Source organism: Sebastes umbrosus, chromosome 5, assembly GCF_015220745.1.
Source record: "Sebastes umbrosus isolate fSebUmb1 chromosome 5, fSebUmb1.pri, whole genome shotgun sequence".
Taxonomy (NCBI): domain Eukaryota; kingdom Metazoa; phylum Chordata; class Actinopteri; order Perciformes; family Sebastidae; genus Sebastes; species Sebastes umbrosus.
The window spans coordinates 3,073,745-3,091,284 of record NC_051273.1 but is presented as its reverse complement, the minus strand read 5'-3'; the positions used below and the strand labels follow the sequence as shown (position 1 = coordinate 3,091,284).

Sequence of the window (17,540 nt, the reverse complement as noted above, 5' to 3'; positions counted from 1 at the left end):
AGGACGAGGAAGAGGAAGAGGAGGACCCCATGGAGGAGGAGGTTGCTTCCTATGTGGAAGCCTGGATCATTGGGCAAGAGAATGTCCCAGCAACAACCAGCAGCAGAGTCAGGGTGGGCCACCCCCACCCCCACCCCCACCCCCACAGGCTCCCAACCAGCAGTACGCACCAGTTCAGGCTTCCCTCTATCAACAGCCCCCACCCTGGGGACTATAGGGAAGCCTAGAAAGCAGAAAAGAGCAGGGATTGGCCGAACCTTGCTTACAATTAACAGTGAACGGAAAAAGAAGATGGTTCATGGTGGATACCGGAGCCCGGTATTCAACCATGGCAGAACCACAGTGCCAACTATCCTCTCACTATGTGTCTGTTTTAGGGTTTTCCGGCCAGGAACAACAGTTACCTTTTACGGTACCCCTCACTGTTAAAAATGGAACTCAGAGTTTGATGCATTCTTTTTTATATGCACCAGAATGTCCTAGAGATCTTTTGGGAAGAGATGTGCTGGCTGCACTGGGAGCTTCAGTACATTGTTCCAAGGAAGGAATATCAGTGGAATTCCCGAATGGACAAATAGTACACTGTTCCGGGTCAGCAGGGAAAACACATCAAATGATGTTAAAAGAACTATCAGACCCACAGAACATAGAACCCATGGCTGAGATATATTGGGTTCTCTTGGATGACCCAAACCCTCTACTGGTCTTTTATCTACAGTGGCAACCATGGATTCGAGCCCTTCATCCCTATCTCCCCGTTCCTGATCCTCCCCACTGCACACTAAATTATGACAGGGAAAGTAACTTACAATATCAAGATGAGTTTCAACAGCAGTTAGCTGATAAAGAATGGTGTTTACAGGTGACAGACATTATAATAGGACCACAAGGGGTGGCCGCTGTAGTGTCTCTAACCCCAGAGCAAACGGAATGGTACCGTCTTTCAGATTATGCTGTTCCCCATATCTCATTAGCATTAGCTCCAAAACATCAAGCAAAAGACTTAGGAAATATGTGTAAAGAAGCAGGGCACCTCACCGGATGGGAGGAAACCACATTAAAGGGAGTATGGGTGGCTGACCAGGGAAGACATTACAAAATATCATATTTTGGGACCGTAAGGGGAAGATGTGAGAATGTCTCGTTGCAGCGTCATCACGGATGTGAAATGACCGATGGGGAAGGAGCTACTTCCATGTTGGCTACTCTCCCTTCCTCTTTGTGGTCTACAGGACCATTCGATGTGGGGAGATGCAATATGGAACCAGTGACCTTTGAAATGAACTCATACTGTCCCATTTGGAAACCACAATACAAACATAAAGTAGAAGCAGCAAAAGGGATCTCTCCTACCATTAAGGGCCTAATAAAAGCAGGGGTGTTAAGAAAATCGTATTCACAGTGGAATACGCCCATCCTGCCGGTAATAAAGCCCTCTGGATCGTATCGAATGGCTCATGACCTTAGAGTCATAAACAAGGAGGTGTTGACTCAAGTCACACCAGTGCCCAACCCCCACTCTGCTCTCTCAATGCTCACTCCGGCTCACACCTTCTTTACGTGTATAGATCTGGCTAATGCTTTTTTCTGTCTACCATTAGCAGAACATTTACAGGATATTTTTTCATTTACCTATGAGGGACAAAGATTAACCTATAATGTCTTACCACAGGGGTTTATCCTCTCACCCTCTATTTTTAATGAAACATTGAGACAACACTTAAAAGGGTTGGAACTCCCAGAAGGATGTTTTATTGTACAGTATGTTGACGACTTGCTGGTGGCAGCACCCTCGGCCGAGGTGTGTCTATCCTTAACGCATGTGTTGTTATTAAGACTACATAGTTGTGGCTATAAGGTCTCTAAAGAAAAACTCCAGTGTTGCAGAGCGCAGGTATCATTCTTGGGAAGAATGATTACAGCTAAAGGCACTGCTATGTCACCTGCACACAGAGAGTCGATTTTGCATCACCCAAAACCACGAACGGTGAAGGAAATGTTATCATTTCTAGGTCTAACTGGTTATTCCAGACAGTACATTCCTAACTATGCAGGAGACACACAGTTACTAAGACAAATGGTAACTATGGCTGGGATGAGGAATTTTACTGCAGAACTGGAATGGTCGCAAGAAGGGGAGGAGGGGTTCATCAGACTGAAACAAGAGATGGCTGAGGCGGCTGCTTTAGCCCTCCCTGATTACTCCCAGCCCTTTCATCTTGACGTTTCGGAACAGCTCTCCACAGCACATGGTGTTCTATTTCAGAAGCAAAGAGGGGACAGGAAAGTACTCTATTACTGCAGTATTTTACTGGACACACCAGAGCAGAGAGCTAGTCCCTGTGTAAGATATGCAGCTGCACTGGCTAAAATAGTGGAGAAAGTGGGTCATATCGTCATGCACCACCCACTCCAAATTCTCACTTCCCATAGTACTGTAGCCTACGTTACATCAGCGTGTTTCACTCTCACTCCATTGCGACAAACCAAGATCTTACAGATATTATCAAAACCACATGTTTCCTTTGTACACGAAGGCTGTAACATGGCAGACAATATGGTTGAAGGGGGGGGAGAAAAACATTTATGTGCTGAAAAATCCGAACCTTTTGTGAAATTGAGACCAGGACTCGACGCTTTACCGCTAACCAATCCTGATCTTAGCCTTTTCACTGACGGCTGCTGTTTCAGGCACCCTACAGAGGGACTTAAAGCTGGATATGCTGTTGTATCCTGTACTGACGACGGTGCAAATCCTGTAACCATGTCATCTGCCCCACTTGAGGGCAAACAATCAGCTCAAGCTGCTGAGCTAACTGCCATGATATGTGCTCTTAGATTGGCCGAGGGTAAAACTGTCAATATTTTTACAGATTCAGCTTATGTATGTAACGCAATACACAGGGATATGTCAGGTTGGGTCCAGGCAGGATTCAAAACAAGCGGAAATAAATCTATGGCTCATGAAGGACTCATGAAAGACTTATTGGCTGCTGTCCACCTTCCGGAGAAGGTGGCTGTGGTAAAGGTAAAAGGACACTCACAGGGTAGTGATCCAGAGAGCATTGGGAATAACGCTGCCGATGAAGCAGCAAAGGCTGCTGCAGGGTATGTCGCTGAATGCATAATGTTATTAGCTGAAAACATAGGAAGTTTTATAGATGATGTACAAAAAGCTCAGGAGGACGCTCCCGAGCATGAGAAAAAATCCTGGGAAGACGCAGGTGCCTCTGATTGTTTCACTGGCTTATGGCAGAAGAATGGGAAAACTGTCATGCCCGAGGGATGGATCCCGTCAATGTTGAAACAGACTCATGGTTTATGCCACGCAGGAGTAGCAATAATGATGTTCGCATTGGATGCATGGTGGTTCCCTCAAAAGAGGAAAGTTGTGGTGGATTTTGTACAACAGTGTGCTGTTTGTCAGGCGTGTAACATAAGACCCACGGACAAGCCTCCAGTGGGCACATATCCGAAACCACAGGGTCCGGGGGAACAAGTGATTATGGATTTCACTGACATGGGTGTCCGGGCTGGGGGGAAAAGGTTTCTCTTGGTAATTGTAGATGCCTTTTCCAGGTGGATTGAGGCCTATCCCACTGGAAAAGAGGACGCGAAATCAGTCATAAAATGCCTGGTTAACGATTATATACCAAAACATGGTTTTCCAAAACTAATCAGATCCGATAATGGTTCTCATTTCAAAAACAAAGACCTAAGGACGGTGGAAACGGTCTTAGGTCTTCAACATAAGTTTGGCTCAGTGTACCACCCAGAATCGCAAGGCAAAGTTGAACGGGCTAATCGGACTATAAAGGGTAAACTATTGAAAGTCTGTAAAACCACGGGGATGTCCTGGCCAGATGCTTTGCCTATTGTGCTCCTGGCCATCAGATCCTCTGTAAACACCTCTACAGGTTTGACTCCCTTTGAACTAACCTGTGGCAGACCATTTCCCGGTCCTTCGCATCCTTTTTGTGTACTTCCTGCTGTTGGTTACCGCCCGTATTATCAGTCGGTTAATGCTATTGTATCAGCTTTTTCTTGTCCAGGTGCCCCCCATCCTGATCCTCCCGTGTTGAAAACCACCCCAGCGGGTCCACCGGAACACCTTTGGTTGAAGGTGTTAAAGAGGAAGTGGTCGGAGCCACGGTGGACGGGTCCACACCAAGTGACCGCACGAACAACAACAGCAGTCCAACTCAAAGGGAAAGGTGGCGTATGGTGGCACTTAACCCAGTGCAGCTCAACAAAAAATCCACCGCCAAAGGCAGATCTGATCAGCGGAGGAGTGGACGAGCCAACTACACCACCAGATGAACCGGACAAAGGATCAGCACCAGGGGTAGATGCAAGCATCTCTGCAGGGACACCAGAACCGGACAAAGGATCAGCACCAGGGGTAGATGCAAGCATCTCTGCAGGGACACCAGAGAAGAACACAGAAGAAGACACGGGAACAGTAAAAGCGTGACTATAAAACTCTCTTTTCCGATTTTAAATCTCGATGTCGCCAGACGGGCAAGTCAACTGTATTTTCTTTGTCTATTTTGGTAATAACGTTGGTGAGGATTCATCTTATGTTATACATTCTATATCTGTATGCTTAAAAAGAGCTGTATGAGACACAAATCAGGGAAAGAAGGTTTCAAGGTCTTGCCGGTTTTACAGTTAAAACACGGCTTACAAGTAAAGAAAAGGTGACTCAATAGAAGATTTATATGCTTTATGTTATTTTACTTCTTGCCTTATACATTGCTTTAACGATATTTTACTTTTTGTGCATGTATCCAGAGGAAGAGGGAGAAATATTAGGGATAACATGGGATGGATAAATAAGGCGCTAGTGGTACTGGGATCAGTGCTACTGGTGAGCCTTATCCTTCTCTTTTTAGATTTCTTACCACGACAAAAAACTAAACATGCTCCAGGTCCAACCAGTCCACCGACTAACTCAACACCTGACAACTACACACAAGCGTTCAACAGCTTCACACAGAAACAGGTCCATAATAGACTAAAACGATCAACACACTGTCCGCCTGCCAGGGTACAATTAAATTACACCGTGGGAAGTAACACTAGCTTTCAGGTACAGGGGTTACTCAACATAGAGTTCCATGATCATGACTCAGAGGACGAGGTGGTAGATGATAACTCTGTGTAAAAAAACTGTAACACTGTATATAGTATAATACTGATGAATGCCTCATGAGAATATATTTCTAGGACAGAAGTGAACTTGGACAAGTTCAAAAGAGGAATTGTTGGAAATATATCATGATAAAACTGTTGTTGTGTAACAAACTTAATTATGTTGTGAGTTTAGCGAGTTTAGTGTTAAATACTAGGCTTAGACTGTCTACAGATAATTGACTAATGTAAGACGGGGCAAGAATGATCACCTGGATTATCTCGTGATGGAATGTTGAGTGGGCCTGTACAAAGAGCAGTTGCAAGGTCAAAAGGGCATTGGGGGTAAAACCGGAAGGGGGAAGGGACAGGATGTTCGTGCAGACCCAAGGTTGTAAAAGATGGAGTCAGACATAGGATGGAAAAGTATTGGTTCTGCTAAAAGCCTGACCCCTCCCCCAGGGTGAGCCTGCTGTGTATAAAGTTAAATGTATAGCAGAGATCGGGGTTCATTCTCTGCGAACTGACAACCGTGTTGCATGGTATCAGGGACACATTGATGAATCCAGAACTTCTGTAATAACTCTGTGCAACTTTGATGAGTATATCTTCGGAATAAATTGATACTGATTATGCTTTAAACTTACTTGTATTTGTTTATGATTTACTCTGAGCTTGCAGCTGCTTAGAAGATAAACCAACACGCATGAAGGTGACGACTCCCTGAGGGGAATTCCTTCACTAACTAAGTAACTAACTTTGCTGCCTGAACTTTCTAAAGTGTACTGACATATTCCATAACTTTTTCCTCCCAGAATTCAAACATATAAAACTGTTAACCAAGTAAGATACTAAAGTGTTCTTGAAGTCATGATAGAAAAAGAGTGTAGTCTTTAGTGCGCTCTAGATAAGGGTCCTCTTTGCCGTTTTGTAGACTGATTGTTATCTTGTAACCTTTGGCTAATCATACCTCTACGTCTCTAAAAAAAATGTTGCAATAGTGTTTTGGCCTCATAGTCTTCATCAGAATATAGATGCTGACAGTGCTTCATATTTCTCCAGATGGATACATAAAGTTTTAGAAAGAATCCCTCACTTGTAATTGCATGTTTACTTAAGGTGCCAGAGTGTGCACTTTTCAGACACAACTACTGGTTCCAAAAACATTCAGAAACACAAAATTGGGGGTTTCAAAAGGTAATTCATCCCTGAATAGAGGTATTTCCACCTTCAAGTATACACACTCATGCAATGACTAAAGTGAATGGTGCAGAACAAGAGGAGGAGGAACTGGATCATTGCTGTCCAGTGTTCCACAAAGAAATACAAATAGCCTTTTTTTAGTACGGTTACATGCACACAATGAGGCCTGTGCAGGGAACAGAGCAGAAGACAGCACAGCAAATGCCACAAACATCATATTTCATCTTTGCTTTCCAAAGGAAAACGCAGGCATGAGTCAGCCGTAACCACATAAGTTCTCGCTGTCTGTACGCACATCAGCACAGACGAGTGTCACATCTGAAAGACATTAGTTTGTGCTTACAGTAATCCACCATTGTGATATTCCCTCTGGTTCCATTTATATGGACATAACCGGGGCCGTTGGCGTACAGGATGCTGGTGAAAGGCATTTTGTCATCGGCTTTCTTTGGTGCCAGACCTGAATGAAAAAAATTATTGGAGAAGGCGTGTAATAATACATTGGTCACAGTATCTTAGAGGCATTACCAGTAAACGGCTCACATGTACTTTATGAGACAAATACAAATTAGAAGCTTTCAACTCGCAAGTTACGCAACCTCAATCTCCAAAACTATGTCATCAACTCCATACAAGAATGTATAAAACTAGTCATTCTAGGCTAGTTCTACTATTTACCACATTATGGCCCGCATCCGAATATAAATCCCCGTTTTCTCCTCCTGTACTTTCTAAATCTTTATTATGAGTATGATTTTCATGCCAATTTCAATCTGGACTGCATTCAAGTGTTTGTGCTTGGAACCATACCAAAGATGGGATTTCCTCGAGGTGTGTTACCACCAAAGGTGAAGACGTGGGAGTGGTCAGCGGTGACCACAGTGAGAGTGTCGGATTCCCTGGTTAGCTGTGATGCGCGCTGAATGGCTCGGTCGAACATCACAGCTTCTGTCAGCGCCAGTTTGGCAATGCCGTCGTGGTGGCCATGATCAATTCTCCCTCGTAACAGAACAGCACAAAACAATGAATTAGACCTGGCTCAAAACATTTCACTAGCACGTCTCCTCTACACTCATTTTAGCATATATGTTGTTTTTGCCTTACATTCTTCATAAATAAGTGTTTGGTGCTGTAGAGTAATCTATCTTAAAGACAACATTAAAGACAAAAATTAAAGAATGAATTTCCTGTTTTACAACAACATTCAAATATTCTTTAAATCATTAGGTTAGAAATCTGTCCATTATGCATTATAAACATACTTATAATGCAATACAATTTGCTTATAGCACTGTATCATTATCTCATCCACTTATTCTGTATCATCTTATAATGACTTATAAGGTCAAGTAACTAATACTTCGTAATTGCTGATCACTCACTGACTTTTTTTGTTGCAAGGATCATAGTAAGTTACTCTAAGTGGTCATCATTTGCTTTAGGTAAAGTAAAAAATAATTTTACAATGTTTTGTGTATTGTTCTTGCATAGATCTAATGATGTGTTTTTTTTCACCTTACTTAAAAAGCAAAAAATGACCACTTACAGTAACTTATAATCACATTATAATAGTGATTATAATGCATTATAAAAAATATAGCATATTACATCTATGGGAATTATAATACACTATGTTCCTTGCAAAAAAATTTCAATGAGTGAACAGTAATTATGAAATATTGTGATGTGATGTGATGATGCTTGACTTTATAAGTCAGTCTAAAATGTTTTATAATGTGTTATGATTAATATTATACAGGATTATGAATATTTATGAGTGCTTTTAAATATAATTACACAGTGCTATGAGCAGATTATAATGCATGATAAGTATGTTTATAATGCATTATAGACATGGGCTTTATAGAAAGTGTTATAGTACTCATCTTCCACAAACAGGAAGTATCCTTTGGGATTCTTGCTGAGGATTTGTATGGCCTTCTCCGTCATCTCCACAATGGAGGGGTCACGTGATCTGTTCCGGAAAACCTCGAATCGCATGTCCTTCGGCTCAAACAGACCTGAAACCGCCGGGAAAAAAAAGGAGAGAATATTTTGAAGACATTATAGAATTAAAAGACTTTGGTACCGTAAGGTGGTAACGCTGAGTTAAATCTAAACTGGCAGAGCTAGAGCAAACAGAGCGAGAGAAAACACATGAAGAATTCTCAGTTAAAGCTGCTTCCAAGATCATCAACGCAAAGTAAAGATTACAGACAGTACACATTTATTTGTAACACATACACGAAAGCAATATAACTGTGCATGACGATAACAATTGTATCTGTATTACTATGATACGCATAATCACAGCCTTAATCCTTTGTTTTTTGTTGCTGTAGTTAGGGGTGATAATACCAGCTAACTGCATTTATGGTGTACTGTCATGACCATTTTATGGCTGTAAAGCTGATTTTACTGGAATCCCCTTGCTTCTGAGCCATTGAGAAGGTTTCGTAACTTAGATAAGAAGTTTATCTGTCAACTCCTGAGTGTCTTTGCCTGTGTTGACACAGCTACAGTATACCAACCCATGAGACGATCAGTAGCTTTCACATTTATCTCATCGAACTCCTTCCTGTGCCAGACATAGTGTGACTTCTTGTTCTGTAAAACAAACCAGAGGACACTTGAACCTTTGACTCGTTTCTTAAAATATATGGAAATATCCAAAAGTTAAATAAACAATCCTACTGGTTTAGCCTTCAGCCACACGTCAATGAGGTTCCTCTTATCTTTGCGGTCTCCCTTGCGAGAGTTGGAGGTAGGGTACTCGGGGTCCAGAGTGCCTTTCGGCGTCATATACATCCTCCCTCCACCCAGAATCACCTTAAAGGGACACCAGACAGAATCATTATGTTTAGTAGCCTATGATGGTCGTTGTACTGAAGAATTATTCTTCCCTAACAATAGAGCACTGGTAAATTCCATCTACCAGGTGTTTAACTACATTCAACTTACTTCTTATGTGTAAATACTTATGGTAACACTTCATTTTACATGTCTAACAATTTCATGATAATTGGGTGATAATTAGCAAGTAACCTATTTGAAATTTCTTTAAAATTACTGCCAAATTACCCCAATATTTACCTCAACATTTATCAAAAAATACTTTGTTTGGCTGTCTTGACTTGGGACTTTTATTATTATTATTATTATTTGATATCTATTATAAACATTATTTAATAATTATATTCCGCTATTTCCCAATAAGCAGTAATAAATAGTTGGTAATTTATTTAATACATTTCCAGTAAAAGAATACAAAATTAATTGATATGCTTTATTTCCATGTCTGCTGGTAAATAGATAATAATTAGCAAATATCTTCTTTGAAATTTCTTAAAAAAAACTCCCTGAATCATGACATTAAATACCAGGTTATATTTGTGTAGACAATAAGTCACACAATGGTGAGATTTGCTATTAGTTTTGGTTTTCCACCTGTGATGAAGAGCAGCACGCAGCCGCTTCTCAAGCCTAAGGGCCCTACTTTAACGATTATATGCTATTTTAGCATATAATTATTAAATAATGTTTATAATAAAGTAATTTTCGATATATTTTGAGAAATTTCAAAGGTTACTCGCTAACTATCAACTAATTACTATGAAATTTGCAGACCTTTAAAATGAAGTGTTACCATACTTATTTTATTACATGGCTACAATTTAAACCAGTAATACTCTCTGGGTCATGAGGATCAAGATTGAGAAATGCATTAAGCTATCAAAAAGATAAATGTGCCAAGCGAAATTGTTCTTACATCAATGTCAAAATTGGTGACCAGTTGTGTTGCAATGTCGACGCAGCCCTGTCGGCGGGCGCTGATAGGAAGATCTGCGTCACTGTACCAACTGCGGCTGACAGAGTGGGCATAAGCAGCGGCCGGAGAGGCGTGCTGGACACGGGTGGTGGTCACTACGCCAACTGATTTACCTGGACAATGCAGAGACACACCCAAACAAGAGGTAAAACTGTAAAGGCAAATCACACACCATGTGAACGTTTTTGTCATTGGTACAAAATAACAACTAACAAATGACTGTGGGAACTCAAATGTTCTTGGACATAAAGCTGCTCTGGAGGAAGAAATAATAAGACTGATGGGTGTAGCCACAGTCCCACAGTCCTTTCTGACTATAAGTAATGAAGCCCAGTGGGAGAGAGGTTCCAGGTCACCACATAACTTATTGCTTTTTAGAAAAGCTTGTTACTACAGCAATGAATGAGTAAAAAATGAAAATCACTGATCCTTATATATAAATATATATATATATAGTATATTGTAGTGTTATATGTGTAGTATATCGTAGTATTTGCTGGCCTAATTAACAATAATTCAATAAAAAATGTAAAAATAAATCCCAATTTCATTGTAACTTAGTTTTTTTGGCTTCAACCTTTGAGGTTTACCTCGTACAACAAAGTGCCGCCTCATAGAAACTTTGTAGCCTATAATTAAAACTGTATGGCTTTATGGGAAATATTCCAGTATAAAGATGTATAGATGTAAGACCACGGACACATAACCAACATAAATACAGTGAGCATAATATTTCTAATAAGGGACACTGATCCTTCACACACCAATCATAAACACGCCTTATAGAGTGCTACGGGAACGAGTCCTAAAACCTAGAAATGAGTTCACATTTGAGCACTTCCGGTGCCGTCGTCTGGAAGTCAATGGGTTTTTTGAATGGGTTTTTGGTTAGATGCCTGAAATAAGGTCTGTGGTTAAGGTCTGTAGTTAACACAAGCTGAAGAGATTTTAACGTATTGCTCTACGACATAAAATAGAGTAGATATCCCACTCGTGAATTTTGAAGCCTTTATGTGTCTTAAAAAGACGGTTGCTAACAAGTGGCTAAATGAGACTATTAACGTCATCACGCCGACTCGTCCGTCTTTACAGCCTCGTTGTGTTTACTCGCGCTCATGCGACCGTGGTGTAGTTCGTTTATAGCCTAACGTTAGCTTTTTACTTCTGGCGATTACATTTACACTTCAAAAATCATAAAAGTGGTGTTCATTTGTGGAGAATATCTTGCTGAACAAAACGTGTAAGTATCATAAATGTGTGTTTGCCACAGAGCTTATATATCTGCAGTAATCCAAAACCCAATACACAGCTGTGTTGAATACTCAACTCTGATTGGTCATTTATAGCATTCTATGGTTTGGTGTTTTTTAGACCGTTGCTATGAATAATAGACCGTTGCTATGGACACAATCCTGATCTCCAAAGGACTATTTTTATTTAGCGGAAAAGCCATACAATCATCTTTAAATCAATAAAATAATTTTTAAATTAATATTTTGTGTCAAATCATTGGTTTCTCTACACATTATCCCTTACTTGACACACAGACAGTTGAACATAAATGATATACGGTGTGCATGTTATATAAGCCCAAAAGTGAAAGGGCGCCAATGTGATATGATCTCTTAATTAGTTGTATTCTGAACATTGAACTATAGCTGGTGACAAATCAAGTAGCAGGAAACATGCTTATCGGATAATTGTTTTATTCCTCATATTTTATTTCAAGGCAGTTATCATTGCATATCTTGAGATCAGAATGTAATTCAAACCAGTTGACCTTTCCATTACGCCCACTATATTACACTTAGCCAAGCCAGTTAGTGCCTTTACCTTGGGCTTTAGCACGCCGTAGCACCGAGTAGACCTCGTTACCGAAGGTGGTGTTACACTCGTAGGCTACGGCGTGAGCACTGAGCCCCACCGTCTTAGCGTTGGCCTTCACCCCACAGTGGTAGGCTGTAGCCGTGCTGGCGCTGTCCGCTACCTGCTTATCCACACTGTAGGTCTGTGGAGTAGAAGCACAAACACCATTAAAGTACAGGACAGTAAAGAAATATATATTTAAAGTAGTATTTCCATTTCTATACTATATAGAAGACAACAAAGACACTGAATACTCAGACTCACTCACACTCACACTCTCACTCACACTTGAGTTACAATAATTGAGGGATTAGACGCCACGAGGCTGAATCCAACCTGTTTTCACAGTTTCTACCACAATGTCAGCATTTTCAGTTAATGGGTTGTTTTTAGCTAAATCCCTTGAAACCATCTTCAACCAAAGGTTTGACTACCTAAGTCAGAGCGGGATGGTATGAGGCAAGATGCAACATGTTAAAAGACCAAACCATTTGTGCTTTAACATTTATTCATGCAAGTCATTTCACATTTATGCATTCAGAAATACTTATTTTAGTTTTCAGCATTCACATGCGTTTTCTGGAGGAAATGCATTTTCTAGTTTGCTGATGAATTAAGCTACAGGTCAACATTGTTGTGTCGTCACCTTTGACAGGGCCACATATGGGAAGGTGTCCATGGCCAGCATTGACTCCTCTCCTGATCCGCCCTCCATCTGACCTCGAAGGATTCGAGCTGCCGACACTGTGGACACACCCATCCCTGGGAGACAATGATTTACAGGTAAAGTCACAGATATGGTCCGTCAAGATATTTCTTTTTAGCTTCACTCAGTCATCAGTTCATCTCAGTCTACTGACATATTGAATGACATATTAAAGCTGCGGTGGGTAGAAACGGAGCAAATGTGATTAAAAAAAGTTATTTTTATAAAACGGTCCCTGTATCCTCACAGTAGTACACGAAACAGGTAATATGAAAAAAACCATGTGCCTCTGTGTCCTCTGGTGTCCTCCGGTGCTCCTAATGGCATCTGGAAGATTTCACAGACCGGAGGAAAACAACCAATCAGAGCTGAGCTGGAGACTGCCATCCAGCAGTCATCTATGAGAGCCAGCTGTCAGTCACTCGCAAAGTCCAATCAAACAGTCAAACAAGGCAGCGCTGATCAAATATGAATCAATATTCTGTTACTGTTATTTCTCTCCTCAAATGTTTTCAGAATCATCTTGTAGTGTACTGTTCAGCTGTACAATTAGAAAGTTTGTTGCAGCCATGTTGAGATCTGCTGAGGAAATACCAAGCACCGCCTACTAGCCGGAGCACAGCCAATAGGAACGCTCTCTCTGAAATGACCTGTTATTGGCCAAAGTCTAAAGAAACAACGATTTAGAAATCTATGTTCTGAATGTATTCACATCATGTGAAGGTTTTGCTGTTCTGACCCCAACGACCCCAGAATACTGTCATCTGTCCAGTTGGTGAACATTTCAAAAATCCAGACCAAAAGTATTATTTGTTTGAAAAGCTCAGACTATAACTGTCAGATTGAATGATTCAGTAATTCTCTAAACAAACAAATGAACGCATGTCAAGGTCATTAACGTCAACTGAACCAACAAATGGACAGGGCATTTAAGGCAGTGGTTTTCTAGTACAAACACATTTTTTAACTAAATCATCAGACAGACCACCACTGACTCTTCCAGGCACGTATTCAGACCACTATTGGTAGAACATACTGTATAACATAAAAACATACTTGCTGTTAAGTCACTATCTGGCATATATTACATAAAACATACAGTATATGCCTTTTGCTTTTCAAAAACAATTAAGGGACCTGTTTTATCTCTTCCTGTGGTCCACTATTGAATTTCACCCCTGACTTTGAAAGCCATACTTTACTAAGCCCATGTCACAGTGATGCACTTAACTCTCCCTTCAACGTCACAGTCATAAAACCGAGAACATGCTCTGGGGAGGGCATTACTGGGGAGATGCACAAAGAAAACTCAGCCTCGACCACCCAGAAACGTGACTAAGTAGGTTTGATTTAAAGCAGATATTCTGGTAGTTAACAGGAAAAACACTCTTAAATCTATGTGCCTTTAAACAGCTCCCCTTTCAAAAAATTCTTTCATGCCTCACCAGCTGTAAATATACCACACCAGTGACAATTAATGGGAAAAATGTTCCAATCAAATCCAATCCAGATGGCAAGTTTCCCCAATAGTTGTCCCTTTGGTAGAGAGTAACGTCACTGAATGCCAGGCTACACTGCTAAGAGATGTAGCGTGTCAAGAGTTGATCACCAGGGAGACCGCGAGTCCCTGCCACCTTAAAGATACCCTGTGAAGTTGCTGACCACTAGTAACGCTGGGGCACAATGTTCTTAGGTCCCCATTTTGTTTGAATCACGCACGCATGAGGATGTGGGGTGACGCAACTCACATCCTGCAGTTGGTTTCACGCTATACAGCTGATCGTCAGTTCATAGTGCCAACAGATGTAGCAATGTGTCACGTGTCAACAAAGAAGAAGAATGCTAGCAAGAAAACATGGAACAATGCATGCACAATATAAAATATCTAACAAATTCAGCTTTGCAAATGTTTTGTGAGGAAGAAAATGCACTCGCACAAAAATGCAATGCAAAGTTCAACAAGTTGTCCAACTACAGAATAAGGGTTTGTTAACGTCAGTGCCTTGCAACACTAGAAATCTTTTGGAGTCGCGTTTCTTGCCACCTGATGAATAAGTCCAACTCTGTTTTGGACTGAAATATGTGGCTCTTTAGCTGCAAAATGTTCCACAAGCTTCCTGACTTTATGAACCTAAACAATGAGCTGAAAGGCACTAAATTGCTCCATAAAGCCAAGGGGAACTGCATAGTCAGGAGTCTGTGGGTTGGCCACCGCAAGTGACCCCTTTCACATTACACTCTGTCATTTCAACAACATATCTATCAGTGCAGCTTTAAGTTTAGGTAACTAAAACTACTTGGTGGTAGTAGGCAGTATATTTTTGGCATCATTGGACAAAAATTCCATAATAACCTTTCAGCATATTGTAATTCAAGTGTTCTGAGAGATAACTAGACTTCTGCACCTCCTCATGGCTCTGTTTTCAGGCTATAAAAAATCTAGCCAGTGACGGGAGACTTTGAACAATCACAGGTCATTTCAGAGAGACAGCGTTCCTATTGGCTGTTCTCCGGCTGGTGGGCAGTGCTTGGTATTTCCTCAACTGATCTCAACATGGCTGCTGGGTCACACACTTTCTCCTTTTACAGCTAAACAGTACACTACAGGATGCTTCTGAAAACGTTTGAGGTGAGAAATAGGCATTACAGTAACAGAATATTGATTCATATTTGATTAGCGCTGCCTAGTTTGACCGTTTGATCGGAGTTTGCGAGTGATTGACAGCCGACTCATAGACGGCAGCTATACGGCAGACTCCAGATCTGCTCTGACTGGTTGTTTTCCTCCGGTCTGTGAAATCTTGCAGATGCCGTTAGGAGCACCAGAGGACACCAGAGGACACAGAGGCACATGATTTTTTTTGTCGTATTAGCTCAATTGTCTATTTCTTGCCTCAAATGTTTCAGAAACATCTTGTAGGGTACTATTTCGCTGTAAAATGAGAAAGTTTGCTCCGGCCGGTGGGCAATGCTTGGTTTTGGCTCGACCGTTTTCAACATAAAACTTCACAAACTTTCTAATTTTACAGCTAAACAATTTTCTAAAATATATTTCTGAAAACATTTGAGGCGAGAAATAAGCATTACAGTAGTTTGATATTTGATCAGCGCTGCCTAGTTTGACCATTTGATCGGAGTTCTCGAAATTCACGAGCAGTGAATGACAGCTCCGTTAGAGACACCTCGGCTCTTCTTTGGGCGCAGTGGAATCTTATAAATGCCAGTAGGAGCACTAGAAGGAAGCACAAATTACCGGTCTCATGTACTACTGAGGGATATACTGTAGTGACAGTTTGAGCCAATATGACAAAATGTATTAAAGTTACCAACTGTAGCTTTGAGGTTAGAGAAAAATCACTCATGATTAAAGGGAACCAGCGTTGACTGCTGGTATGAGATGAGCTGTGAGATTAACGCCTTTCTACCTCAGTCATTACTCACACAACTCCAAGAGTTTTCTGGTCAAGTCCACATAAACATAATGTATTTTAAGCATTTAAACACATGACTAAAGCTGTCCAAAGTTTTATTACGACTACTTGCTCATCAGCCCTCACAAATCGAGACACACGTCTGCGCTACCACAGACCGCTGTCCAAGCCGCTCTCCGTCAATGATCCATTCTGAGCACAGCAAACACACCCGTACAGTAACTGAACACACTTGAGCATTGTCTTGCATTGCATATTGAGCCGTATTTGTCATTGAGGCTGAAAGTAGTAGCCTTTTCAAACTTCAATCACAACCAAGTCAGCGTTGAGTGTTTGCTGGAATAGATTCCATAAACATAGCATGACCTACCGTCGCCGAGGAACAGGATGAGGTTCTTGGCCTGGTGCTCCCGAGGGCGGAGTTTCAGCGCAGCATCCAGTGTTGCCCTGGCCTGAGCATCCCAATAGGATGGTTCCCTCTCCAGTTCATACAGCGCTGCTCCGAGGAAACACACACAGAAATGGAGAATGAGAGGTGGATGGATGGGATCTCAGAGGTTTCGCACGTTGAGTATCAAGTTTGTGTGTGATATTGACTGCTTAGTATGTGTGGGTGTTTGGTGTTTGCATGCGTGGAATTGTAAATCTGCAGTACAGAAAAGCTTCAAGTGAATTCGAGTGTGCCTGTGGGTGCCTGCACACTCATGCCTGCACACTCATGCCTGACACTTTGAATTATATTTGGCCTTGGGTTAGACGAGAGAGGAGGTTTCTCAAGAGGTGTCAAAATGACAAAAACAGCCAAGAAGACACTGGTTTTCTGTCCGTTCATGCCCACAGAGAGTCACAGTGAAGGAGGTCAAACAGGAACATTCCTCCTGCCACACACCAAAACAACGGAAAGACAAACAGCGCGTCCCACATTTTACATAAACAGGTAGACACGAGCAAAAATATACTCACACACGCTTTTGTGCATCTCCATTACACCTACACATCTGTGCTGCTGAAGTTCTCAAACACAGTCTGTCCTCACAAACTCACCCTTCCCCAGGTTGAGGTTACCTGCTTGAGTCCCTTTGCGCGTCCAGTTGTCTGCCCACAAAATGCTACTAATATCCCAACCGCAGGCAGCAATAATAAGTCTGTTGTCCCCTCACCTTGGCTGTCCATAGCGGCCCGGCCCACGGCCAACAGTACGGGGCCCAGAAGGATGAGCAGGAGATTGGGGGCCCTGCAATGTGGCGTCTGCATCTCTAATCCGAGCGACCTGGAGGCTGGAGAGGTTGACGCAGCCGGCTTTCAGAGCAGCACACCGAGAGAGACACAAGCAGAGAGTGTGTGTGGCTGCTGAGACCTCCGGCCCTGCCTT

General features: G+C 41.7%; 1 protein-coding gene across 1 annotated transcript in view; it reads right to left on the bottom strand.

The window, feature by feature from the left end:
• Positions 1–17,540, bottom strand: part of alpi.1 (alkaline phosphatase, intestinal, tandem duplicate 1) — a 23,044-nt gene extending 5,504 nt beyond the window's left edge. The window contains exons 1-10 of the mRNA XM_037770544.1: positions 17,329–17,540; positions 16,539–16,664; positions 12,678–12,793; positions 11,999–12,173; positions 10,106–10,278; positions 9,031–9,165; positions 8,868–8,943; positions 8,223–8,357; positions 7,147–7,338; positions 6,680–6,796 (exon numbers count right to left, since the gene is read on the bottom strand). Coding sequence (XP_037626472.1) covers positions 6,680–6,796; positions 7,147–7,338; positions 8,223–8,357; positions 8,868–8,943; positions 9,031–9,165; positions 10,106–10,278; positions 11,999–12,173; positions 12,678–12,793; positions 16,539–16,664; positions 17,329–17,422 — 1,339 coding nt within the window. The 5' untranslated portion in view covers positions 17,423–17,540. The remainder of the gene's footprint in view (positions 1–6,679; positions 6,797–7,146; positions 7,339–8,222; positions 8,358–8,867; positions 8,944–9,030; positions 9,166–10,105; positions 10,279–11,998; positions 12,174–12,677; positions 12,794–16,538; positions 16,665–17,328) is intronic.